The sequence below is a fragment of the Neolamprologus brichardi genome, chromosome 20 (genome assembly GCF_056152115.1).
Source record: "Neolamprologus brichardi isolate AB-2024 chromosome 20, ASM5615211v1, whole genome shotgun sequence".
NCBI lineage: Eukaryota > Metazoa > Chordata > Actinopteri > Cichliformes > Cichlidae > Neolamprologus > Neolamprologus brichardi.
This window is the reverse complement of record NC_142123.1, coordinates 6248534-6274891: the sequence shown is the minus strand read 5'-3', so window position 1 is coordinate 6274891 and position 26358 is coordinate 6248534. Positions and strand designations below refer to the sequence as shown.

The following is a 26358-nucleotide window of genomic DNA, read 5'->3' as shown; positions in this document are numbered from 1 at the left end:
ACCTACAATTTCACAGATGTTGCTACAAAATCAGTTTTAAATCTTGGTAAATATGACTTGCTAATACACTTTTTATTGTTTAAGCAACTTTTTAGAACCCCAGGACTCGAGGGCCAGTGTCCTGCAGGCTTTAGATATCACCTTAGGTCAACACACCTGAATCAAATGACTAGTTCATTATCAGGCCTCTGGAGAACTTCAAGACATGTTGAGCAGGTAATTTAGCCATTTAAATCAGCTGTGTTGGATCAAGGACACATTTCAATCCTGCAGGACACAGGCTCTCGAGGCCTGGAGTTCCCCTGCTTTAGACTAACAAGTCAACAAGTGTTTGATGTTCAAACCAAAGTGAACTCTAGTTTTAATTTTCTCAAAGATTTTGGCTCAAAAACATTAGAACTGCTGCTGCAGGCCAAGATATTTTATTATGAATTGTAAATCTTTATACTGTTCTGATAATTAACTCTGTAAAGTCTAAACCATGAAATATTTTCAAGAAAATTATAATTTTTTTAAACTGAAATTTACTGCTCAGAGTTAATCTTACAAAAAAAACATTTAAGGGGTTAGTCTTAATAAAACATCACACTGATGATAGAGAAGTCTCAAAAACTCATGGATTAAATATGATCCACTCGCCACTATTTGCACCTATTTTTTCCCCAAACTGTTTTAGATTATGTTAGACTTCAAAAACACAATGTCTTATAAGATAAATCAGGATTTATTTCTCTGAATCTATTAGTTGCTTCTTCTTTATTACTTCTACAAAATAAGGCTGGCAGTAAGTGTCACTAAATAGAAAGTAAGTGCTGTGAGATGGACGATCCACCGTATCCAAAAGCATCAACTTATCTGTTATTCTTCCAGTATCAAATTAGTTTTCTCTAGGTTTAGTTCTCCAGTGGTGCACGTTTCTGCATCCTTTCCCCAGAAAATCCACCGAAATCCTTTTGATACATAATGTTAAAACACAGCAGTCTCCAAAATAAACAGATACAATAAGAGAGGAGGAAATCAATTGCTTTTAGCTCCTAGATTTCCTTCTGGTATAATTTTTTTTTTCCAGCCTTTCATTTTGCCTCTTCCCTCCCAAGGAGGTCCAAAGCTGCAGACTGAATTCAGGAGGTTCATCTAGGCCACACATGCACACAGCTCAACTCTCAACATCTATCTCTCCCCCCCCCCCCCCCCCCCCCACCTCTCATATTCTTTCCTCTTCTCCTCCCCCTGTCTCTCAGTCCCACATCACTGAACAGTACACAGCCAATTAACGTTAGCACATGCATGATTTAGCTTCTCCTCTCTCTCTGTGGCTTCAAACAGAGCATGTACATTCAGCTTCTCCACACACACACACACACGCACACACAGCTGACCCCCCACCCCACCACCACTACGCCGAGGTATCGACCACTTCGATCCACGGTGTGAATTAAGGTGCTGGTCAGGTCCAAGTCAGGCTAATCAGGGGGGAGCCCCTCTCTTTGTGTCTTTGCAGACTATAGGCCTCCACTCAAGCCCAAGGATTTTGTTTGAATTATTTAAACCTTCTTCCCCCTAATTCATTTTTCAATGGCTCCAAAATCCCCGCAGCCGGGAGAAACTCTCCGCTCCCCCAACCCCACCTCAACCGTACCCCCCTAAACAAAACGAGCAGAGTTTTTAAGAGCTCATTGAAAAGTTTGGCTCCTCAGTTTTGTGTAAAAGTGGCTCCAACATTAACCTTGTGACGAGTTTGAGCTTGTATTAAAAAATATGGCATAAGGACAGGGTTCAGTGATCAGCTGCAATTATACACTTTCCCCATCTGAGCATGTCCTTCGATCTCAGCGCAACCAAGCACTTGACAAATTGTTGTTATCAAACTGGAGTTGCTGAAGTGGCTGTGGCAACGCTGCTTCCTAACCACAGCAGCAGCAGGAGTGAAACATATCTAAAGCTTCCTCTGATTGTGTGTGCGAGACACACAGAGAAGCAGTTCTAATAAAGCATAACAGATGCATGGAAGGCCTTGCATCTGAGGGAGAGTACCTACATATACTTATTATTCATTACTCCCTGTACCACATTATTACTTGGCAGAATCAATATCGTAGGAGCCACAGAAAACAGAGAAAGCAGCATTAGGCATTCAGCGCAGTCGGTTATGGAGTTACAAATTGCTTTTAACCGCAGACACTGTGTGTGTGTGACAAAGAAGCAGAGCAAGTGAGCACTTAAGCACCAGTGTGTTCACACATGTGGCACGAGTGCTACTAAACACGTCAAAAGTCGCCACGTACTTGCAAAGCCTGCTGAAACCCACTCGACATTTTCGCCGTGTGCCGCCCAGCTTTCTTTTTTTTAAGTCGCACAATAAGGTTGAGAAAATACTTACTTTTCCAGGGTCGTCTTTGGAGCGAGGCACTTTGAGAAAACACTTGTTCAAGGACAAGTTGTGTCGTATAGAATTCTGCAGAGGGAGAGAAAAAAAGGACGAAAAGAAGAGAAAAAGAAGAGAATATTATGAAGTGGTAACAAAGTGGCATCACTTTTACACGTTTTCTTTAAATAAGCGAACTGTAATACGCTGACTATATTACAGTTACTTTCTGAATCTAATTTCATTCTACAGTAAGGACTGGAGAATATGAGAAAAGTCTGAATTGTGTGATAACATTAATAGTAATGACGGTTACATATTTGCTCCACAGTTCCTATTATTTTTCTTTCTTTTTCTTTTACATATACTCACACAAAGACGCACCAATATGCACAGATAGATAAACAGAGAAATAAAATGCTTTTTAAACATGCTCTTATTGAACAAGGATAAATGTCTGCTGCGTTATGCAGCATCTTTAGTGAAATATCTGCTGTATGTTGGCTTTGCATTAAGGATGAAACACCATTTATCAGCCAGCCGTATTCATTAGTGTCCACTGCAACAGAAGCTTTTATCGTTTTCCAGCCTTTGTCAAGACTGTTGGGAACCAATGCAAAACCATTATGGGACCTTGCCATGTCCTTCATCTCCTTCCAAAGTACAAGTTTTTCTTCACTCAGATTAGAATCTGGTCTTACTATCTTTAGCTCGGGTTTCACTCGGGTCTGGCTCCAGAACCTCGGTCTCGACATTAGCGAAGGCCTTCAAAAGGAGTCCTCTGCTTTCTACTCCGTACCGTGTCGAATAAAAACAGACACTACGGGTCACGGTTAGACAAGAGTGAAATGCGGGCTGCTACGGTGCAGATGCAGACAACTCCATTGATTAAAGCCGAAGCGTACCAGACGCTCCTGAAACTGATGATTGAAAACAGGAGGCTGGAGCGCATTTCAGTGAAGATAGGGAGCGAGGCAGAGGGATGCTAGGGCAATGATTCGCCATGACCGTGAGGTGGGTGATAATGTCAGTGGTTGTGCGTTTGATGTGCTACAGGGTTGGATTTGTTTTTTTGAATATGTCAAGAGGCTGTGTTCAGAGTAAAACTGGAGGGAGGAGGAGGAGTTTAAGCTGGGCTTAATGAAAACTCACATTTTTGTACACGTTCGGTTTTAGCCATAAAGACGAGAAGATCATATTTCTTAAATTTATAACAATCCCTATTGTTTATGTGTGTATTTGTGTGTGTGTGTTGTGAGGGTAGGAAAAGGAAAAGAAAGAGAGAGAGTGAGAGAAACGGGGGGGGGCACAACAGCTTATGCTAACCTGACATGAACCTGTTCTCCCTGCAGGCTCCCGTTCTCCACTCATCTGCTGCTGCTAATTAATACCACTGGGGAGGAGGAGGAGAGAAGACAGAGGGATGGGAGGAATTTCTCGTCTCCTTCTCTCGGGTTCGTACTGCTCAGCAGCAGCTTTGTTTCTCTTACAGAAAAAGAAAAACACCTTCTCTCTCTCTCTCTCTCTCCCTCGCTTTCTGTCTCCAGTATACCATTACAGCCTAGTCCACCTCTGCCTCCCCTCGATCTCTGCTGAAGAAGAAATGCTCGAGCAGGTTTTGGCTTCTCTGCTTAGCGGGTCACTGGCTGCTTGTGGCCGTCCATCAAGGAAATATGTGGCAGTCGGGAGATGAAAAAAGGCAAGGAGGACTGCCACCAGCTACCACACTACGGTAACCATCTGTTCCAAAAACTTTCCTGCAGTTGGTGGCGGTAGATCATTAACACAGAGTCCCGTCACTTCAGGAGCCAGCCCATCTAACTTTGCTAACCTCTACCTGTTATTTGTTTATTCACACACTATATTTTATGACTCAAGCAATTTTTGGAACATCTGTGCACTACTTGCTATGTCTGCACAACCCCATCTATTTCAGACTTTGTACACTCTGGCAAATTTCACTTTTGGGGCATGTGTGTCCGTTGCTGGTTGCATGGTTGCACTGTGGCTTTTAAAACCTTTGTACAGCCCTGGATTTGTTCCTGTCATTTAGCTAACTAAAAAAAATCTTCCAGTGTGGAATAATGATAAGTCGGCCCCTTTCAGTAAATGGAGAATTTACTGTAATATTTCTCAGATGGTTTGGAGCACGGGAGTTTTCTTCCATGTGCGCGTGTCCCTTATGATCCACATATCAACAAAAACAGCCCGTAGCCCAAACCAATCAGCATGCGAGGATACAGTTGGATTAGGATAGAATAGATAGAATAAAATGAGCCAAATGCTGAATTTAAAGACTGACGTGTACAGTGCTGTTTGAAGCTTGCAAACTTGCACTACACTGTATTGCTTAATTAATTTCATGCCCTTCTTTCTTTTGTGTCTGTACTGATTGTATGTGAGAGAAGGGTGAAAGGAAAGGAGCGAGAGTGGTGATCCTCTAAGCTTTGCTTATTTTCTAGAGTGCCTAGTAATTACAGAAGAGCAAAATATATTTTTTAACTGAATTAAAAATTTAGTGTATAAAACTAGACTACATGACCTTCTAAGCGGTGATACAAAACCAACGTGGTGCTTATGGCGTAATCTTAACTTCTGTATGCTGTCAGCACTCACAGTGACGAGACATTTGCTTAGCGGCATTAAACAAAATATATTTGAGGTTAAATAGTAAAGGTAACAACCAGCAGGTCAGTATTTAATCTTTATATGATTCAAACTATCATTTGGATATGGACATTATATTACATTATATAATAGTTCATATTCAGTGTTAGGTAATGTTGGTGGCTATGGCTCAGGTGGTAGAGTGAGCAGACTGAGCTCCAGCCTTAGCTGAACTTTGCTGAGCTAACTAGCCTTTGGTGCAGCACTCCTCCTCCTCCTCAGTGGGCTCCCCCACCAGTCTTGTTGAGCTGTGCTTGACTTGCAGGTGTGCTTCTACATATTTGATGTAAAGCCGCAGCTGACAAACATTCATTATCGGCCAGGGATACATCTTCATTTCTCTTACACTTGGGTCTCAGTGGAACAATGTCACAAGTTAAGACTGAATACTGAACACTAGTACAAATGCACCTGTGCATGCTGTTGGGAGGTAGAAACAAAAGAAACATAGGAAATATGGTGCAACAGTTACAAATAGCTAATATAAAAAAGTAACAGTTTTTGAGGCTGATTGGACAACAAAGTAACCAGAATACTCTAATGAGCTAATTTGTAATGCATTTCCCTCCGCATTGCTCACATACAGTGTGCATGTATATATTGGTTATTTTCAGCATATAACACAAATATGGTCTAAGACAGAGCTACTGGAAGAACAATGGTATGCTTCACAAAGCAAAAAGCAATGCATTATATAGGAAGTTAAACACACAAGTACAACAATGCCAGCAACAATGTCTGAGAGGTGATATGAGCATAATAGGAAAGGTCTGTGCAGCAGTATAGTGAAAAAAAATGCTATATGAATTTATATATGCACTTTCCTTGCTGTGGTCACAAAGACGGGAAAAGCGCTATATTAATAAAGCCTATTTAAAAATATTTAAACATCTTTACAGACACCCTCTTTAGTTTTAAGATTAGGCTTAAAAATGTTGTTTTTTATAGTTCGAGCCAGATCAGGTGACCCTGAACCCTCCCTTAGTTACGCTGGAGTAAGCCTGGGCTGCTGGGGTCTTCCCATGTTGCTCTGAGCAAAGTTTCTTCTTCACTCACCTTTTTTCACACTCTATGCATTCATACACCACTCTGCATTTAACCATGACTTATTATTAATCTCTGTTTCCCTTCCACAGCGTCTCTTTTGTCCTGTCTCCCTCTCACCCCTAACCTGTCACGGCACATGGCTGAGCTCGTTAGGGAGAAAACTTTGGTGCGTCGACGTCCGCGAGCTCTTCCAGGAATGGTGATGATGCTTTCCAGGAAAAGTCGAGAGGCACTGAGTTAGTATGTGTTGATCGCAAACTTAATCAGCTCCAGAGCAGGTAAGGTATTCAGCAGAAGTTACCGTGGCGATGCAACAAGGTAAATGAACCACCTTTCCAACACGGAAAACCCAAACTTACCTCATCAAACCCCTAGCAAGGTTCGTCCTGGTTCGTCTAACTTCAAGTGAATGAATTCCCCTAACTTTTATTTACCTCTCAATATGTTTTACTCTATACTTTCTTCATTTTATCAGCCTTTTCATCACTGTATGGTAATTTTTCTTTATCGAATAGTATGAAGATTTCATTTCAAACATTTAATAGGCTGTTATGAACTCCATGCACACACACACACACACACACACACACACACACACTCTTAGTCACCCACACGTATGCAAAAGGGCGAATGATACATAAAACAAATTCTGTTTCTTTTCCCTGACGGGATCCTGGATAAGAGAAAGAATAACAAAAAAACCTAAATATGATTTCTCCACATAGCTCGCTACAAGGACATAAAGATGCTGTGTGTGTTTGTGCGTCTCTTCCTCGGTGTAACAACACACAGAGGAAGACCGTCCTTCATTCTGTGCCTGCTTGTCTGTGTGTCATTTGTGAATACATAGTACGTGTGAAAGCCTGCTTTCATAAATGCTAAAGAAATAAAAAGTAATCTTTCACTGAATAATCATTAGCAATAGATGAACTGATTAGCAGCGCTGTGAAGTAAGATAATGAGAGTCACTGCTGTATCTTCCTCCCACACATTCCTTGCCCTGCCTGATTAATTAGCTTTTTTTGACCAGGCTGAGGCCATGCCATTCCCGCCCAGTAGCTGAAGGATCACAGAGCGTGCGAGTGTGTGCCTGCGTGTTTGTGTGAAATGCAGGCGCTGAATAAGACTACTGGTTGAGTCCCATACCTTTGGCATGAACAAAATTATATACACAACATCGACAACCTCCATTTCAACGGAAGAAAAAAAAATGTCTGTAAACACAGTAAATCAGTGTTTGCTCTCTCCATAAGCAGCAGTCCAGACCAACTAAAGGCATAATAAGTATGTCTGTGGATGCATGTTTTCCATACCTTACCAGTTACTGTGAGTATATTATAATGCACAATTCTGCCATCCAAAGTACACAAGAGTTACTTAATAATTATCTAATTACTACGGAGCCCTGAAGTCGCTTAGAGAGTACAGGCTACAGTTTTGTTTAAGTTGAATGCACAAGATGCAATATGGCTCCATGATTTAGTTACTTGACCACACAATATATGCATATAGAGAGAGACTAGCCTTTCAGCAGGTGCCCAGGCTTTATAACTCATAACTTAAAAGTTAAAAATCCTCTTTCCATCCATAGTAATCCGCTCCAGCCTAATTTTAATCAATGCAAGCAGATCACAGAGCAAGACAAACAATACTGATCTCTATTGGTTTTGGTTAAACCTTCCAAACACGCCAGACTGGCATTGTGTCTACACCTGAATGCATGCAAAGCATCTGCCTTCACACAGGTGCTCACAATCAGCATGTAATGCGTTTCACGTTGTGATGGAGAAAGCTTTGTCAGGTGTTTCTAAAGCCGTGAGGAAATTTGGAGAAAAAAATCCGATAGAACGAGACAGAGCACGGAAAGTTTGTTCAGCTGGCCGACATTATTGTCCAATATTAGCCATTTAAGGATCGATCTATTAATCTACTGGTATCTGTGCAATTAATGAAAATTCAAAGAGCAAAGAAGGGACGGGAGAAACACCCAATTATATGAGTGTTGCATAGTCCAGCAGAGGGCAATTTCCTTTTTGGTAACAAAAAAAGTCAAGCAGAATGTATAAGAGAAGATAAATAAAAAACACATAACATGTTAGGGAAATCCATACATGCTTCAATTGTCTGTTTAGAAGACAAAATGATTGGCCGATATATCGGACAATAGGCCAATTTCTTTAAATCAGCAAATGTCATTATCAGTATTAAAAATCATATCGATTGATCTCTGGAACTAGATAATTAGAATAAGATGATAGGACATTTTGAAAGAAATGTTAAAATAAATGTACACACATATTATTAAAGAAAATGTGTTTCGTTTTTCTCGCCTTCTGGAAATAACTAACTAAAAATATCAGTAATTTGCTACACAAACCAATTACAGACTTTTTTTAACGATGCTTACTGCCTCCACATAAAAAAAAAAGCCTCTAAAAAGATTTTTACTAGCAGGTTTTTGTTGCTGCTTCCAGGATCACCTGTCATCACTGGAAGAGTCCGTCCAAACCAGCATTTGGGGAATGTTTAAAAATGACAGACTTTCTTTCTTTTGATTCCTTTACTGCAAAGACTAACAATTCCCATGGAAAAATTTATGAGGTTGCGCTTCTTAAAGTACAGAGGTGATGGAACTTGACTGGAATATTTTTTTTGTCTACAGTAACTATGCTAACCCAAAAGTGTGCCTCACTGTCTTTATTTTCATATAGTGCTTCCTGGCAATTCTGCCGGTCCAGATTTACAGGCGCCGTACAGTGAAAAGCCACAACTTAAACCACCCCTCATTTCTTTATATTTTACTAGGAAAATGGGAAACTAATGTAGCAAAACATGTGCAAGCATACATAGATATACAATATATAAGGCAACTGAGTTTGTACAACTCCAACGAGCATGAAAATCAGTATTTGATATTTGACCATATTTTTTCTTCAACTCAGATCTCACAGGCAAACGTTTTTCAAGAAAATAGAATAGTCAGGGAGATAAATGAAGTAGACACTGGGAGGCGTGCACATTGACAAAGATTTAAACCAAAAATTTCCCATTTTAAGTCCATTTCTTGTATAATTTGGCATACCTCAGCCTGTTCTCCCTGATTCCCTTCCTTTAGAACGGCTTCTTGACAGCCATCCTTCCACTGAGACCATTTCTTTAATTTGGTTTCTATGAACAGAAGATGGATCAGCTGAAGTTCCAGATGGATTTCTCAGGTCTTTGCTGTATTTATTTTTTCCCCAATTTTGTAAGGGCATGACTTTCAGATAGTGTTGATCTACTACTTCTTCTTCTTTCCTTCACTTTCCTCAATTTTTTTAACGACGCACTGCACACCATGCTCAGATATGCCAACTTTTTAGACAACACCTCTTCAGAAATCATTTGCTGGCGCAAAAATACTATGTTATGTCTGTAAAACTGTGTTATCTAATTCATATATTCAGCTAAAGAAATTGGAACAGATCATGTATTTTCGCAACAGGCTTCTAGCAACAAAGTGTCTAATGATACAATTTAAAAGTTGCCTGTTATGAAAGCATAAAGAAATGACCATTGCATAATACTCTATACTGATTATTTGTTGGCTGTTTGACGTCATGTGGCTACGTCCATGTTTTATATGCAGTTTACGGCTTTCACACTATTATTAGATAATGACAGAGACTTGTGGATGTTTGCATGTGCACAGTATATAATGTTGTAATTACTGTTTATGTGTACATGTGGTTAATGGATGTTGCTGCTGCCTAATGTAGGCTGCAGCGTCCTGGACTTGACGAGGGTAGTTATATAAGGCGGGCTTGACAGGCATGGATGACTTTTTGACAAAATGCAATGTGATATAATGTGATGTGTGACAAAAAGTCAGGTTTTGGAAACATGCTTTCGGGTGGAGAGAGCAGAGGGATATAAGGCTGTGCATATGTGTGGATCAGCCGTAGAAAAAGATAAATGATCAAAGAAAGATGCTTAACAGGATAAAAAGCCTGTCTGCATGTGTGGGTGTGTGACTAGATATGGTAAAGTGCAAGGTAAAGGCCCCAGAAGATATTCTGGCCATAGGCGGGAAACTTCCTGCTTTTGTGAATGTGTGTTTGTGTTGGTGCAGACATGCCAGAGAAGCAGGTCACATAGAGAAGAGCGAAGTTACATAAGTGGTAGGTTTGGAAGATTTGGGTCATGCCAGCAGAGTTAAATGCAAAGTGGTAACATTAGATGGCATTTGTTCAACAGAATTGAACGCTCCTGAGAAGAGATGTTTCATAAAGGTGGAAACAAAACTTTTTAATATTTCCCTGCTCCCCAGGTTTCCTGCTGTAACAATATTTTCATTTTATGCACAGACACTGAGGTGAGTTATAGCTGAAGCATTAATGTGCACACTAAACTAAATGATTCCCCATCAGGTCTGCAGTTTGGGGAGGGTTTGATTACAGTCACTAAAAGTTTACAAGACGGCATTTAAAAAATGGATGAAATCCAGCATACTGAGACACTGAGGCCTTGGGAAACTGTAGATCTTTACATTTTTGGTTGAAAATACATTCATTAATGTGCTTCAGTAGGCTGTAGTACAAAGCCTGGGAAAGCTCTAATAAGCAAGGTATAAGTCCCACAGAAATCTCTGCTCATCTGTTGTTGTCTGCTGGGAGGCTGAGGTCAAAGGCCAAAGGGCCATGGGTATTTGCTGGCCAGGGTTTTAACCTATGGCAGGAGCTTATTCTGTCTGATGAGCACACACAAATGCAATCCCACACAACAGTATTCACGAGAGTCACTCCCATGCCCTTCAAGATGAATGCATTGTTGTGTCGGAGAGGTACAGAGGCACAATCAGAACCACAGCTAGAGGAAGAGTGAAAAAGGAAAGAAGCCAGAGCCGGAGAGGATATTGGGAGAAAATAAAGACAGAAGAGATTTTTATGAACTTTCAGCTGAACACATACAGTGAGGGGGTAAAATGTAAGTTTTGAAAGTAAGGCACAGGAGTAGGAGCTGGGAGGAGGGAGAGAGCAAGAGGCACAAAGAAAGAAAGAGCTGAAGTCGGCTGGATGAGGGAGTGTAGGGTACAAGCGCACACGGACAGGTGTCTTAGATGTGAAAGTCTCCTGGGTTCTGAGTATCATTGAGACACCTTATTATATCCTGATGGTGACGGAGTGACAGCCGCTCGGTGAGTATGCAGGGCTGAATGCAAGTCACTACTTCAAACTCCATCTGATACATATTCATTTCATTTGATGGACTCTTTCCACACCCTCTTCACTCCCTCACTCAAGTACTTCACACAAGTCATCTATAAGATGAGAGGTATGCGCGGCTGTGCAGCGTCTGCTTGTACACAAGTGTGTGCGCCTGAGTGGGTGTGTGCATTTCAGCATTTGTTGGTTCGTTCGTCTGGATGTAAGCATGCGTGTGTGTGTGTGTGGGTGTACCTGTGCACGTGAGCAGATATGCATGCACCTGTTCATCTGCGTTAATGTGTCTACACGTGTGTGTGTTTCCAGAATGTACCATAACCTGCTTGCTTGTGTGTGATGGAAAGAGAAGGAGAAGGGCCTAAGTGAGTCTGCATACTTGTGACTCACACACACATACACACACACACAAAAAAACAACAACAACATCACAGACAAGGTGGAAGCAGGGTTTCTGCCGTCTCTGGGGATCTAGCAAGCTGCTCCAAAACAATAAAAATATTCAAAAACGCAGTTCATCATTCCAACCAGCAGGCCCGGCTTTGCCACATCATTTTGTCTAGAGTCATTTTAGACACAGACTGCTTGGATGCCCTTAGCAAGTTGCAGGTTATACTAATCTAGTGTTGCATTTCCAGAGGCTCACATCGGTCTGGTTTAATTATTGCATCAAGACACGCACTTCATCTGCCGCTGATGCAGCTGACTGACTGCAGCAAACCCAACACAGTCACCCCTACTCAAACAGCATGGATCTGCACTACTAACTTGACAAAAGGCTTAATTCTCGGATGCTTTCTGTTATATTCCAGTTCAGCTATTGCTGATGTAAACCTGCTCCTGCTGCACACCGAAAGCTTACGATTGTGTGCAAGCTGTGGCAAAAATGCAATAAATTCTTACCATAGCATGTTAGAAATATATTTGCTTGAAAAAACGATTTCACTTTGCTGCTTTAGCCCTCCAATGGACTGGCAACCTGTCCAGGAAGTACCCTGCCTCTGACCCTGTGATAGCTAAGATGAGGTCCAGCCCCCATAAACCTGAATTAGGTAGGCAGTACAAAAATGGATAGACGGCTCTGTCTGTTCTTCCGATGCTGTAGCATCAAAGATGCACAAAAGCCTAAATAAACAGAGAATATGAATAAAAGATTTGGTAAGGGATTCACTTGGTGCAAAACTTCACGAATCAGGGAATTTTACCAACTTGGAATCGGATCTGAACTGGAACAAGTTATCAGATCCCATATCTGCTGGTTGGATTCTTTTTTTATTGTGGAGGAAATATAATGACTTTGCAATTGACTAGAAAAACCTCATTAGTACTGTCACTCTCCAAAAAGTTCAATCAGAAAAATCATGTCTATGGTATATGTATGTGTGTAAACCACATTTTCAGAAAAGGTTGACCTAAGAGCTTGAAATCAAGATCACCGGGATTCAAACTCATTTGAGATTTTTAGTAGACGGCATATGTGGTATCAATTTTAAAAATCCTACGTTGCCTTGGTCTCAAGTTACCACATTCACAAACATCGGTGTCCAGCGGAGGGACGACATTTACTCAGGTTATTTGTCTAATACTAAGATTAGTTCAATGATCTGAAACTTTTAAATGTGACAAATGTGCAAAAAGATGAGAAATCAGGAAGGGAGCAAATACGTGTTTTTGCTCTGTCATCATAGTGGTCCTTTTTAGTCTTGTACTTGACCATTTTTCAAGTTAGACATGACTTGATCCTCGCTATCTAACCAGTTGAAAAGGAACATGCATGTTTATTAGTTCTTGAAACATTTTTTTCTTGGCTTGTCTTTGCTAAGCCGTTCTGCCACTTGACTGCCAAAGTGATCAGCCGAACACCTTAGAGACACATGACAGACACAGGTGCAAACAGCAGTGTGTCTCAGGTGTCCACCCATGATCAGATCACACAAGACACATTTTAAAACCAATTGTTTGCAGGGTCTTTGATGAAGACTGTAGTGGGAATTGCAGAAGAATGAGCAGAAGACTAATGTATTCGATGCTTATCTGATGCCAAAACACCTTCTAATATTCACAGAGCAGGTCGGTGATTATGGTGCTACTATTTTATCTTTTTTTCAAGAGATAAACAGCAGAAATACTCTACAACAGTAAGAGATCATCCCAGTTTTCCCAGCCTTTGCGTTGAACGCTATACTCCTTCCTGTGTCACATCAGCAGGATTTCTGCTCTCGCAACTAATTTAGAAAGACAAAATCCTTTCAGGTGTAATTTTAATATAGTGTTTCAAAAATAACACAGAGACCAAAGTAGGTCGCAGTGGCAGACTTCCTGTTGCTGGTTGTTTCAAGCAGAGGGCTGTGTGCGAAGTGACAGCTTCTGTCACCAGCTTTTCCGGGAGAGGAGGTGAGTGAACAGGGAAGGAGGAAGGAGGGGTAGGAGGACAGGCAGGAAGGAGTGCACTGTTTGTACTATGCATCCCAATGCCGTTTGACAGCCGCCCTTTTCTATCATGCTTACGTGAAGAAATGAAGGCTATTCTAGTCTGATTTCTAAACTTGTTAATTAGGTGGGTTGTGTTGAGCTGTTTGGGAGGTTGCGTGGTTCATGACTACTGAAACTGCAGTGGATTTCCTGTGGGTATAGATAATATCCACAACATCCATCTAAATTAGTTTTTTCCTCCTTTTTCTTTCGTTTTACAGATTTTTAATCACCAAAACGTGGTGCCTTTTCAAGCAACATCCATCTAAATGACTTTTTTTCCCCTTTTTTCTTCATTTTTTATACACTTTTAATCACTCAAATATGAAGCCTTTTCACAAACTATATTAATCTGCTCAGACACTGTCCAGAACAGTGTTAAGGCCATGTTTCTGGTACTGCTCAGGCTTTCTGTGATTCACGTGTCAATATAACCAATGGCAGATTGCCTTGAGATGATAAAATAGAGATCAATGCCACGCGGTTATCGGCACTGTTGCTGTTTTATGATCTTTAACACAGTTATAAGCCTTGAACAAATATATTATGTGGTTGTTTATTGAGTTTAGAGCTTTAATAATGTAAGTTTTCGTAAATAAGCACAACTCCTGTCAGACTCTTTAGCAAATACCGGCTGTAGTCTGCAAGTTCTTGTTTACTGATGCAAAGAGAAGCAGGAATCTAGTTTTTTTATTCTTTTTCCAATTCAGTGTCACTCCCTTGTACATGAAAAATGATTTCTGGTTATATGTCAATGTGGCTGAAATGCAGTAAAAATATAGTCATGTGAAAAAAATTAGGTTGTACAACCATGTTTAGCGGCAATAACTTTCTTTATGGCTTTATTAGACTCTCACATTGTTGTGGAGGAATTCAGGCCCACTCTTCTTGGATCACTTCATTCGTTTGTCCCGCCACAACATTTCAGTCTGCTTGAGTTCTGGACTGTTGCAACTCTATGAGTCTTTGCTTTTTTATCCATTCTGCTGTAGATTTGCTGCTGTGCCTGGGATCAGTTTCCTGTTACAGGACCCGATTTTAGCCAAGTTTTAGATAGACAACCTCACATTTGTGTCTAAAGTATTTTAGGACGCAGAGGAGTTCATGGTTAACTCAGTGGATGCAAGGTGTTCAAGCCCAATCATCACTCTTCCATCACCGTGCTTTACAGTTTGTATGACTGTCTGTATGACGTTAGTATGATGTGTGCGGATATGCTGTGGTTGTTTTTCTTCAAAAGAAGGCCTCATCTCTCCAAAGGACATTGTTCCAGGAGTCTAGTGCTTTGCTCAGATGCAACTTTGCAAACCTACGTTGTGCTGCCATGTTCCTAAGACAGAAAAGACTTTCTCTTGGTAACCATTCCAAACAACTCATAACTGTTCAACCTTTTTCTAAATGTACTGAAATTAACTTTAACATTTAACATGCTGAGGCCTTCAGAGTCAAAGATGTACTCTTGGGTTTTTAGGAATTTCTCTGAGCACTGCATCTGACCCTTGGGGTGAATTTTCTGGGACATCCACTCCTGGGAAGATTGTGGCTGAATGCTCCAGACCAGCAAACTGGCAAAAATGCTAATTTATACCAGTGATCACACTTGCTGATGATCAATGAATCACGTGCATTTGATTAGCAGCACCTGGCTTCCATTTAGCCTCTTAATTCATATGGAAGTAGAAAGGGAGTGCTGAGCTTTTCTACGGGCCTGCAAAGAATAGTATGAAAGTGTTTTTTTCAGATTACTGTACTGACTTGAAATAATTTTTTAAGATTTTTAGTTTTTAAGAATGTTGTATTTCCATCTACATTAAAGTTAGGTAGCTTTTATTTTCTCCCTGAATACCTCAGCTAAATAAAATCTAAAGATAAAATTACTAAATCTGCTTAGGCTGACACCGCTGTCAATTTCATTTGAACGCCTTTTTATTAAAAAGAAGAAAAAAAGCACCACACATGTATTACTTGCTAAAAACTGTGCCTAAGCAGGGCTGCTTTAACTTTGGTAAATCAGAAAACCATTAGCTATTTGCTTTTTTGTTCTAGGACACGCTTTGACGCAACCCAGGGTCTGATAAAGAACAGGCTCGTGTCAGACAGGAAACAAACCCCATAACTAGGGAAGAAGCTCATTCTGTGGTATAACTGTTGCATTCCAAAGTGCTAGGGAAACCGGCCTAAAGCCTATTATTAGCCATATGGAGAGTGCTGCAGGCCTGACCGGTTAGAGAGGGAAACACAGTGTTGGATGAGCGCCAAATGCTCGAGGAGATAGCAAGAGAAATTCCTGGCTTTTAATTAAGAATTTAATAGTGAGACTCATATTAGTGATTAGTATGTAATTAAAAGCTCTAGCAGTGTTTCGTACACAAGTATAATTAATAGCTGCATCTATGCATGTGTGCGAGTATGGACACAGCTTAAAACGGAAAAAAAAAAGCTAATTATCTTAATCTGCCTTTCAATCAAAAGCAGCAATTTATATTTAAATACAATTGTGGTGGAAGTTTATATATATTATGGCTTAAATCGTCTCATAAAAAGAACAGGGGCTAGGACTGCTTCACAGCTCACCATCAAAGCTGAACTGTCAAAGTCCAAGTTAAAGGAACATTTTACACCAAAAATAAATAGTTTTTCCCCCTACATCAGGGTGAGTTGCCCATCTAAAGAAAACCTTAGAAGCAATGTCTCTTTCCAAAAATCATGAACTGATTTCTCATAATAAAATAATAATAATCATATAAATTTTTTCCCAACCAAACAACACCCAGATAGATAAACAGCACTACCAGGCAAAAAAAACACGTAAACTTAACTTTTTGAGTAAACTATCCCTTTAAAAGTGAACAATGAACTGTGGCCACAACTGCTCGTCATTAACTTTAACAGTCGACCTTTAACAGAAAGAGGAAGTTAACAGCATTTGTTGCATGAGCGCCGTTTTGCTCCAAGCAGCGATGAGAGACCAGCCAGTTTAGTAGGGCAGTTCCCACGGCAACTTGCTCGAGTCGTGTTAAAAGTGAGTCTGTTAACACTAATTTAATTTATTGCAGTGCCCCACAGTGGTCGGCCCGTGCTTTTGTTCTACTTTGGTGTCAACGCAAAGAAGAAACTCATGCAATCAAACACCATTCAGGAGTTCAGTGGGATGATTCAAATAGTCTGTCCTCTTTTTTTCCTCTTTACCAAATGGATCTGTCAGGATAATGAGGAGCTCAGGTGTATTTCTGTCACTTGAAAGCATGCGGCGTGTAAATGTATACACAACTGAAACACAAAGCAAAATTCTCTGCATCGGCCAGTGCACATTTATTTCATATTCTCATATATTTACAAGAGATTGAGGTGTTTGTTTTCGTGAAATGATACAGTTTTTCCAGTTTAGAGAGCTTAAAAAAAACTTTTTTAAGAGTATTTCATACAATAAAAATACTGCTGCCTTTTTTCCCCTCTCCCTAGTAAACTTCACTGATTACAGCAACTCTACATGGACGAGGCAAAGGACCGAGAGCCACTGTCAGCCTTTATTGTTTTTTTCCTTGTAAGGTTAATGAACACAGCGCTCAAATTTCAGACAGTTACTGCACTGAAGCGTATGCATACCTATACTGAAGACTGAACACTACATGGTGTATTACGATAGCTTAACAACTACCATCGCAATGCACTTCCCTGTGGCTTAAGCCACTTCATGCACGATCACTGCAAATTTCCCATAAGACATTACATTCTAACAACTTCCTTGAAGGGAAAGCCTCGGCCAGGAACAAAAGTAACACTCCGGTGCTGCTTCCCTCATCAGTTAACCATGAGTGCAGAGCATGCGGGCCCATGCACTAACATTATGATGCAGTGCAGATGTGCACAGACACACATCTGTACAGCCGACTGGCTTAACGTGACACGCAAACTGAGAATAGTAAGGTACATGATTAAGGTAAGTAAGACACAGTTCTGTAGCTCTATGTCGCTTAGTAATGTGGGGGAGAAACACACAGCGGCCGTAGGAACGCATCCGACCCTGTACACACGTACCACCACACCACTGGAGCTGTGCAGACACGCTGACTGTACAGTGACAAAAATGGAGATGTGCTCATAAGACACAAACTTAGGTGCTTCAGTGCACCTATAGCAACAAAATGACTCCCTTAAGTACTTTTGACATCGAGCATCGACCTTCACTGCGCTCAGCCGCAGATCTCCCTTGGAGCAGGCATGAAAGGACGGGACTCAGAATAATGGCCTGGTGCTGATTCATATCAGGTGATTGTCTATGACATACAATGTTCAGCCAAAGGCCAAAGGCCACTGCGCCAGTGCTGCCCTTTACAACGTCACATTAGGCCTTGCTAATTTGCAGCCAATTAGCCTGGCTGCATGGGAGCTAGCCTGAGGCCACAGGGGTTGCAAGAGAGCAAGTGAATAAGTGCAGACTGCCATTTGGTGAAGGTACAGGTCTAGGCGGCATTTCTTAAGCGGTGAGTAATAGGAAGACCTTCACATTTCGAAGATAATATAATGTTAAGATCAGGTCTGAGTAGGTCACATTTTTCTAGCATTATATTATATATAATGCTAGAAAAATATATAATATATAATATATATTATATAGAATACATATAGAATACAAAATCATAGCGAACACAGAAATTTACTTAATAAATTCCATTAAAATAAACAAAAATATACAAAAAAAAAAAACAGAGGAAGGGCTTTTTCTGGTTCCCAGAGCAATCTTAATTTGCTTGTTAAGTCAGGACTGCTATCATCAAAAGCAGATTTCTATCTAAAGTAACTTATATTTGCCAGCGTTGACCTTCTCTGTCCTTCCTTGTGTATGTGCAGAAAGCTGGAAGAGGGGGTTTTAAAATCAGCACGCAGGACACAGCAGACATGCTATGTTAACAACAGATATGACATGGATTACGACGGATGGGGTGGGGGACGGGTTGCAAAGCAGCTTGCCAATCCAACAGGTGGCAAACTAAACATGCAAAATAGTGTGAGCTTTATCATACAGCCAACTGGATGTGCAGAAAGTTATCATCTGAGCTATCAGCCTGTGTGAACTGGCTTTAAGATTAGCTGGTCTGCCAGTATAGTGCCATGCTTCATGTCTGGAAACCATAGATAAAAGATAAACTACTTTGAATGCCATGAAGCTTTCACACGCAACAAACTGCCACAGCGAACACAATGAAACATGTTCCAGTTTGATCTGCTCGATAAAGACCATAAACTATTAATCCACTATCAAAATGACTTATTATTTGACTAATCCTTTCAAGATTTAACACAAAGAGAAGAACTTCATTATCCACCGAGCGAGAAAAGATTATTTTGCGGGAAAATATTGTGAGGAAAACAACCTCTGGCGACACAAATAAAGGCAGTGCAATTTAAAAATATTCAAACTGCATAAAATGAAAGCTAATTAAGATAAAACAAAAAGCACTAAACAGAAAACACTGTGGGCCACATGTTGAAGGTCAGCAGTGAGTTTAAAATCCTGACTGCACAGCTCGACCTGATGGCCAAGCGGTCAGGGCGCACACCTCGTGATCAAAGATGCCCTCAGCAGCTGAGTTGCCCATTGCCTCTAGTTGCTGCATTTCATTAACTTGCTCTCGTTCCCATATCTATCTATCTATCTATCTATCTTGGAATTATTGGAAGTATTTAATTACAGGTGACTTTACTTTTACAAAGTGAACAGAGGCAAAAAGGCAGAAGAAAAGATAAAAGAACTCCTGTGTGCTTCGGTTTCCTGCTGCGTAGTCATTATGAGTTGTGGCAAAGGTACATTCAACAGTGGAGGGACACGTGGGTGTGAAAAGGATGCGAGGGGGCTACAGAGGGCATGGGAAAGTAGAGCAGTGTAGGGTGTGGGACGCAGGCAGGGAGAGAGGGTGAGGCTGGTAAAGATAACATAAGAGAGATAATGCTGTTGCAGTGATACAAAATAATATGACGCAGCCTGATGCAACACCGTTTGCATTCCCCTCCAATCTCCACTCCAGTTTATTCCTCCGCTTCCAAATAAAAAAAGAAAAACAAAAATACGGAAATGCTACGCATGCATGTTACACAAGCTGAATTTAGAAGCTTTAACGAGGTCCGTAAACAAATCGCTTATGCATGCATGTGCTTTTTAATTTCATCTGCTTTTTTTTTTGGGTTACACATTCTCAATCTCCTCCACAGCTCCAGAGGAAGCCTGTCATTATTACTTCTCAGATGTAAAAGAGCGCTCTATTTTTTTTCCCCAGCTAAGACACAAAAATCTCATGACCTTGGAAATTTACATGATTATAACAGCGAATTATTCCTCTCTTTAACGTGCTGCATTCGCAAGCATGGCTCGAGTCTAGACGCCACACGTATGATAATCTCACGGCGGTCGACGACTGTATGCTGAAGTTGGTAAACGTGTTTGCGTTTGTGATGTGCGGTGTGGTGTGTTTACGGCGTGTACGGCTGTGTGTGTGTGTCCTGGTTTCAACTCTGCCGTTCTTGCACTCTCACATTATCATACAGAGCAGACGGAGTGCGTGTGTTGGGTAGTAAAACTCTCCTCTGCTCTCTGACAGCACTCCCCCCTACGCACACACACACACACACACACACACACACACCTCCCATCTCGTCTCCTGCTGAGCTCCCCGTGTGTAATCTGTAGACTGCACACGTACACTGCTTACCTGAGTGGGACTCTCTTTGCAAGTGCACAAGCTTGTGTGCGTGTGTGTATCTGTGTGCGCGCATGCATGCACGTGCGGCAGAGGGTGAAGGAGACGGCAAACACGAGAGACCACGTATGAGGTGTTTTCTGAAAGCTTGGCTCGGTACATGCAGAAAACACGCTTCTTGAGAGCGAGCGCTTGCAACGTGTGCACGAGCGGCACTGTCTGCCGAACGTGGCTCCAAGACAATCCTTGTGTCTGTCTCCCACTGTGTACAGCTGACAGCAATCACCTGAACTGGAATGAACCGGACTTACGTAACTTTCCCTGTGAAAGCCACGTCTGGCCTGACAGAGAGGAGTTGGGTCATCAGGAAGCAAAAGTTTATAGCCATTTCCTCAAAGATGAATATAGGGGGGGGAAAGAGGAAAAAAAGCTTCATCATGGTGACTTACATTTACATCTATAGTTCTAATTCATCTGAGGGGTTGATGATTTTGAAATATTTTTTCTCTTCTCAGATATATCAGAGTTCAACCAGAGTACTACAAGTGGCTTTCTGGCCCTAAGGTGATCTTATACTGGACAGAAGCATCCTCGTTTGCAACAATTAGTTGTAAAAAGTTGGAAAGTGATTTGATCAGCCTACTAATCTCATTATCTGTCTTTACATTTGTTTTAAAAATTGCTAGAAAGAACAACAAAGAAGTAAGAAAATCCTGATAACAATGACATAGCGACACCATGTGTTTTGTTTCCTAGCAACAAGAACACAAGCCCTGGCATGTCTGAGAGCCAGATCAGCTTGTCAGCTTCCAATGGCAATTTAGTACCTAAAAAAGGGAGCTACTTCAACGTCCTCCAACAAAGCTGAATACTTTGCAAAATGTGCAATAAATATGTTCTCAGTGGAAGTGGAAACAACAAACCTTGAGGCAAAAATATAAAAAACGTTGAGCACAACCAGCCCAAAAAGGCATGTAAGCAGATGTTAGCAGCTATTGATGTGCAACAAAACTAAATAAATAAATGTAGTGCTCGCTATTTGCACTCCAAATGATGGTTTCCAATCATTTTTGCGAATTGTGCAAAAAAGGAGAGATTGAAGCAACTGGTTAAAAAGTTCAGCTCAACGTTCTCAGATAGAAAATATTCTTCAGTTTCAATTATATTGTGCAGGTGCTTGATGAGATACAAGGTTAAAATCCTTTAGTTTAGCAAAAGCAGTAACTAAAGTGTTAAGCACTTGTATTATCTTTCACTTGCGGCTGCTTTTGTGCTTACATTTATTTTATTCAGTGTCCCAACTATTGCACTATGAAAAGGCCATTCAGACACAACGCGACAGCGACACTGGAGCTCTCTGAAATCCACAAGTATTGATACCAATACTTTGTTTCTAGCCTTTACCTTCAGCATGTAGCCCACTTAATTGTGCTATATAGATTCTTTTTCTGGAAATAAAAAAATATACCTCAAACACGCACTATAAAAAAATGGCGGAACCTTTTTATGTTGAACGCCATTGCGTATAGTACATTTGATTGTCATCAATGACAGCAGCTCATTTGAAAAGAAGGATAGAAAATGGCTTTCAAATGCTGCTGCCAGAAAGCAGCAATCACCTACAAAATGCTGTTCAGTATCCCCCCCCGTATCTTCATAAATACAATTATCTCAAATTTGTATATTTTGATACAATTTTGAGGTTACATCGCTCACTTCTACGAATAAGTAGGCAAATTGTATGTCCAGTGATGAAGGTAAGCTAAATCATTCATTGCTAAATGTAAATAACATTAAATATGCTTTGGTGCACTCATGTTGGAATATATGCGTGCTCTTTTCCCTTCACGTTGAAAGCAGGTGGACACCGATACATTTTTTAGGCAGAAACTCCTTTTTCTTAGAGAGTTACAATTATGCTCATTTCCAGATAGATACATAGATACATTACTGATCCCACAATGGAAATTGTTGTGTTACAGCAGCACGATAAAGTGTAAAAACAGTATAGTTACAGGCACCTTTTTAAGGCCTTATGCTATAAGCTGCAGAAATTTATATATACAACAGTGATAAAAAATGAAGTTAGTTAAACAACAGTAAAAGTTATTTTCTTGCTCTCAACTTGAGTCGATTTGGATGATTCACAATTCAAAATAATCTCTATATATCTCACACTCGACCTGACTACAACAACTCCTTCTTGTTGGCTTCCTCCATATTTAAGAGAATTCTTTCTTTGATTGGCAGCATGTGAACAGCTGCCAATCAGCAGATGGATGCAAAGAGTGAAATGCAGCGTTACGTTAGCTAACATAATAGTCTAAAAGTCTACAATATATTTTATTAAATCGATCTATACTGACAAATGAAAACACTGTGTAGTTTTATAGAGCTCTGGCCTAGAAAGAATCCAACAAAACTCGGGGTTATGTGTCTTGCAAAGAACTCCCTGCACGAGTGTAGTGAACAAATGCCAGAACGTGTGAAAAGGAAACCACAACGGCATCAGCATAGCGCCTTAATGATGCTACTAGAATGCAGCTACACACACAAATCAATGAATCTAGCTGTATAATTACGGGATACTAAAACATACTGGCACTCAAATACAACCAGCAGGAAAGGCAGTCATGAGCTGCAGCGAGAGAAATCCTGGATGGTCTCTATAACCCCCGTTCTCTCTATCCGAACAGAAAACTAATTGATTGAATCCTGCTAACTGGTAAGAAGCTCTTCCAACACAACCTGGCTTTTATCATAACCTTTTTGTCTCCGTACCTGGCATGCCTCCGTTCAGGGAACGGTGCGCTGAAGATTATAGACGGGGAACAGACGCGGGGAAAAGAAGAGAGGAGGGGAGTGAGTGAGTGAATATGAGAGTGAAGGAGAATAGGGGAGAGGGGGTTTGGTGGAGAGCAAGTGTTTGGGAGATGAAGATAGAAAGCGTAAGAGTGAGAAATAATGAGAGAAGAAGAAAAATGTTCTTGCTCTCAGAGAGATGAATTGGTTGATAGTTTGCAGACAGCCTTTCCAGTGTCAGGAGAAGGACTATATCCATTCCCTTCTTTGCTAATAAGGCAGAGAATCCCCAAGACACAACCGCAGGGATCTATTCATTTGTCTCCAATAACACAGCCACCTTTCTGCTCATATTAGCCAGGATTTGCATAGCTACATTTGCATAAGGATTTAATAATGTCATCTGAATGAGACGAAATGCATCTGTCAATCATTCTTGGTTCACTAACAGGGTTCTGTGCTCTTCTGGGTTACAACTGGTTCAGGGTTATGCATTCTGATCACTAGCATTATGAGTTCTGTAGGATATGGGTGTGAAATAGCATGGAAAGCTGAATTAAGTATCCAGTTTCCGTTTTCAGTCCAATCTATTCCCCTACAAATCCCCTAGCAAATCTAGGTTTAGCTTAAAATGTCTAAGATGTAAAACATATAACCGATTCGATTGATATAAGATACAGCATTTAAAGAAGCACGTTGGACTGATGCTTAATAGAAGCGGGCAGTATTCTGAGCTCCAGAATAAAAATACAAACTTCTACCTGGAGGTTTATTTTCCAGCATCTAACAATGACCAAACAATGTCGATTATCTCCAGTCCTAACAGATGATAAACTTCATCAGTGTCTGTATATAAATCTTCAATTTGACAGTTAATAATTTAATCATTTGAATAGTAAAGGAGGCAAACAACTAAAATCGAAAAATAAATGTAAAAATGCAAGAAAAGTTTCGCCGTAAAAAAACAGCCTTGACTAAATGTCAATACATCCATCTAACTGTACTATAGAGGTAAATTTAAAAAAAAAAAACACAAAAAAAACTAACACACTGGGTAGTGTGTATATATACAACATTGTATATTGTCACAGTTCAAGGTTGTGGAGTCTGCCTACAGATGATTATGAGACAGGAAAGACCGGAGCTTGCTGGTTAACAGCGAATGAACCTTTCAAATAAGAGGACGAAGATTGTTTAATAGTAACTCACTGACCAAAATAAAGTACACTTCGATGAACCACCCAGTTTAATCTTTATACTAGGCTGGTGATGTACCACATGATCAGACCTGGAGCATGTTTGGATCCTTTCAGCTTTGCTATAAATTTGACATACAAAGATGCTGAAAAACAGACCTAAATAAATAATTGAATAAATAGGATATTACAAAACTGTTAGCCGTCATAATTTGTAAAAAAAAAAAAATAAATTCTGAAATGAGACTCACATTAGAACCAGTTCACCTGCAGACAACAAGAACAAAACACACAGTTTTTATATCCTCTCCTACCTTCCATCCGCTGCCTGCCTCTCTGTAGTAAGGGAAGTTGTCGCAGATCCACTGGTAGATCTCGCTGAGGGTCATCCGTTTGCGCGGTGAGCCGTTGATAGCAAAGGTGATGAGGCTGGCGTAGCTGTAGGGCGGTTTACCATCTCTGTGCTGTGCTGCTTCCTCTTGGTCCAGTGTGGTTCCTGGGTCCAAATGTACCATTTTCTTGCCAGGTCCGTGTCCGTGATGGTGCCCGTGGTGGTGGTGGTGCCCGTGGTGTTGGTGGCCGTGGTGGTGTCCCGTGTCGGCCTTCTGAATGGCTGCCCTCATGCCGAGCTGGGGAAGCCAGTCCATTGAAGTAAGGCTGCTCTCCAGCTCAGAGGTCATAGTGTTTGTCTTGTCAGGGGTCAGGGGTCAAAAGGGAAGATGCACGGCTCAGCGACTTGGCGTATGGAGGATTTCCTGGTGGCTCACTGAATGGGTTCTGTGCAGCAGTCTTGGCTCAAGCCTAGAAGAGCAGGAGGTTTATTTACTATGCCTATTCATCTCCTTTAGCTGGAGCAGAAAGAACACTTGGCAGACACCACAGATGTTAACTTGCAGAATATTCTCCGCATACAGTGCAGCGCTGTATAATGGAAAACTAAATATTTTGGCATGTTGCTCACTTGTTCTGTCACAGTGTGAATAAATATGATATGCACCGTGAGCTATGGATATGAAAAAACAAACAAACAAAAACTTTAATCAAATTGTTTCATTGCATTAATTATACAGTGATAAGCAAAGTTGCATGGGGGACTAGGTAAGAGGTAAGTTTCTTACTCTTCCCATTCCTTTCCATCTTTCTTTGGGCCACAGCATCTGAGGAAGTCACCGAAGTGAAAGGTAGAGCTCGTCCCTCGTGCATGTTCACAAGATCTTCATTTAGCCTCTGTAATGGCCGCTGCTGCAACGTACAAACACAAAACACACAAGACGGTGAGCTCGGACTGCCAGACAGCCTTCATAAGATATTAATATCGCACAACCGTTCAACTGGCCTCGGCATCTGTCCAACCCGATTAAAACTCTTCTCTCTTTTTCTCTCTGTGTTCTGTCTATCTGGATTGCCTCGCACTCTCATTCCCTCCAAAGTGGAAATGGCAATTGGATCTGCCGAGTGACTAAAAGCTGGGGAATTGTTTTCACAAGTGCCTGCCAAATGGGGGGAACAGCTCGGGAGGAATTCCAACCCTCTGGAGGAGCCGAAAGGCTCGTCCCCTTCCCCTCTCTGACTACCCCTCCACACAGACACGCGTACACGCACGCGCGCGGAAACACACACTCGGTGTTCTAATTCTCCGACTCTCGACGTGCCTCACTCTTCTGTCAAGTCCACAACCACCCCACTGCCTCCACCCTCAGGGTTTCAGGTCCTTGCCAGGCAGACCCAAAAAATGAAACCTCAATAACCCTCAACATTTGATTTTCGAAGCTATTTTTAGAGCGACACTGGACCTAAAACTGTACCTTCTGTTACACAGACACTGAACTATTTTTTGGAAGTGGGCGCTTTGAGCGTGATTCAGGACAAAACAAAGGGAATCATTTGGTACACCCAAGAGAAATTACTCACCA

At 41.0% G+C, this 26358-nt stretch overlaps 1 protein-coding gene across 3 annotated transcripts in view; it reads right to left on the bottom strand.

The window, feature by feature from the left end:
* LOC102787620 (forkhead box protein J3-like) overlaps positions 1–26358 on the bottom strand; it is a 75118-nt gene that overhangs the window by 40204 nt on the left and 8556 nt on the right. For all 3 annotated transcript variants that reach the window (XM_006785484.2, XM_006785483.2, XM_006785485.2), the window contains 3 exons: positions 25564–25687; positions 24760–25246; positions 2381–2455 (listed from right to left, as the gene is read on the bottom strand). In XM_006785484.2, coding sequence (XP_006785547.2) covers positions 2381–2455; positions 24760–25125 — 441 coding nt within the window. In that variant the 5' untranslated portion in view covers positions 25126–25246; positions 25564–25687. The remainder of the gene's footprint in view (positions 1–2380; positions 2456–24759; positions 25247–25563; positions 25688–26358) is intronic.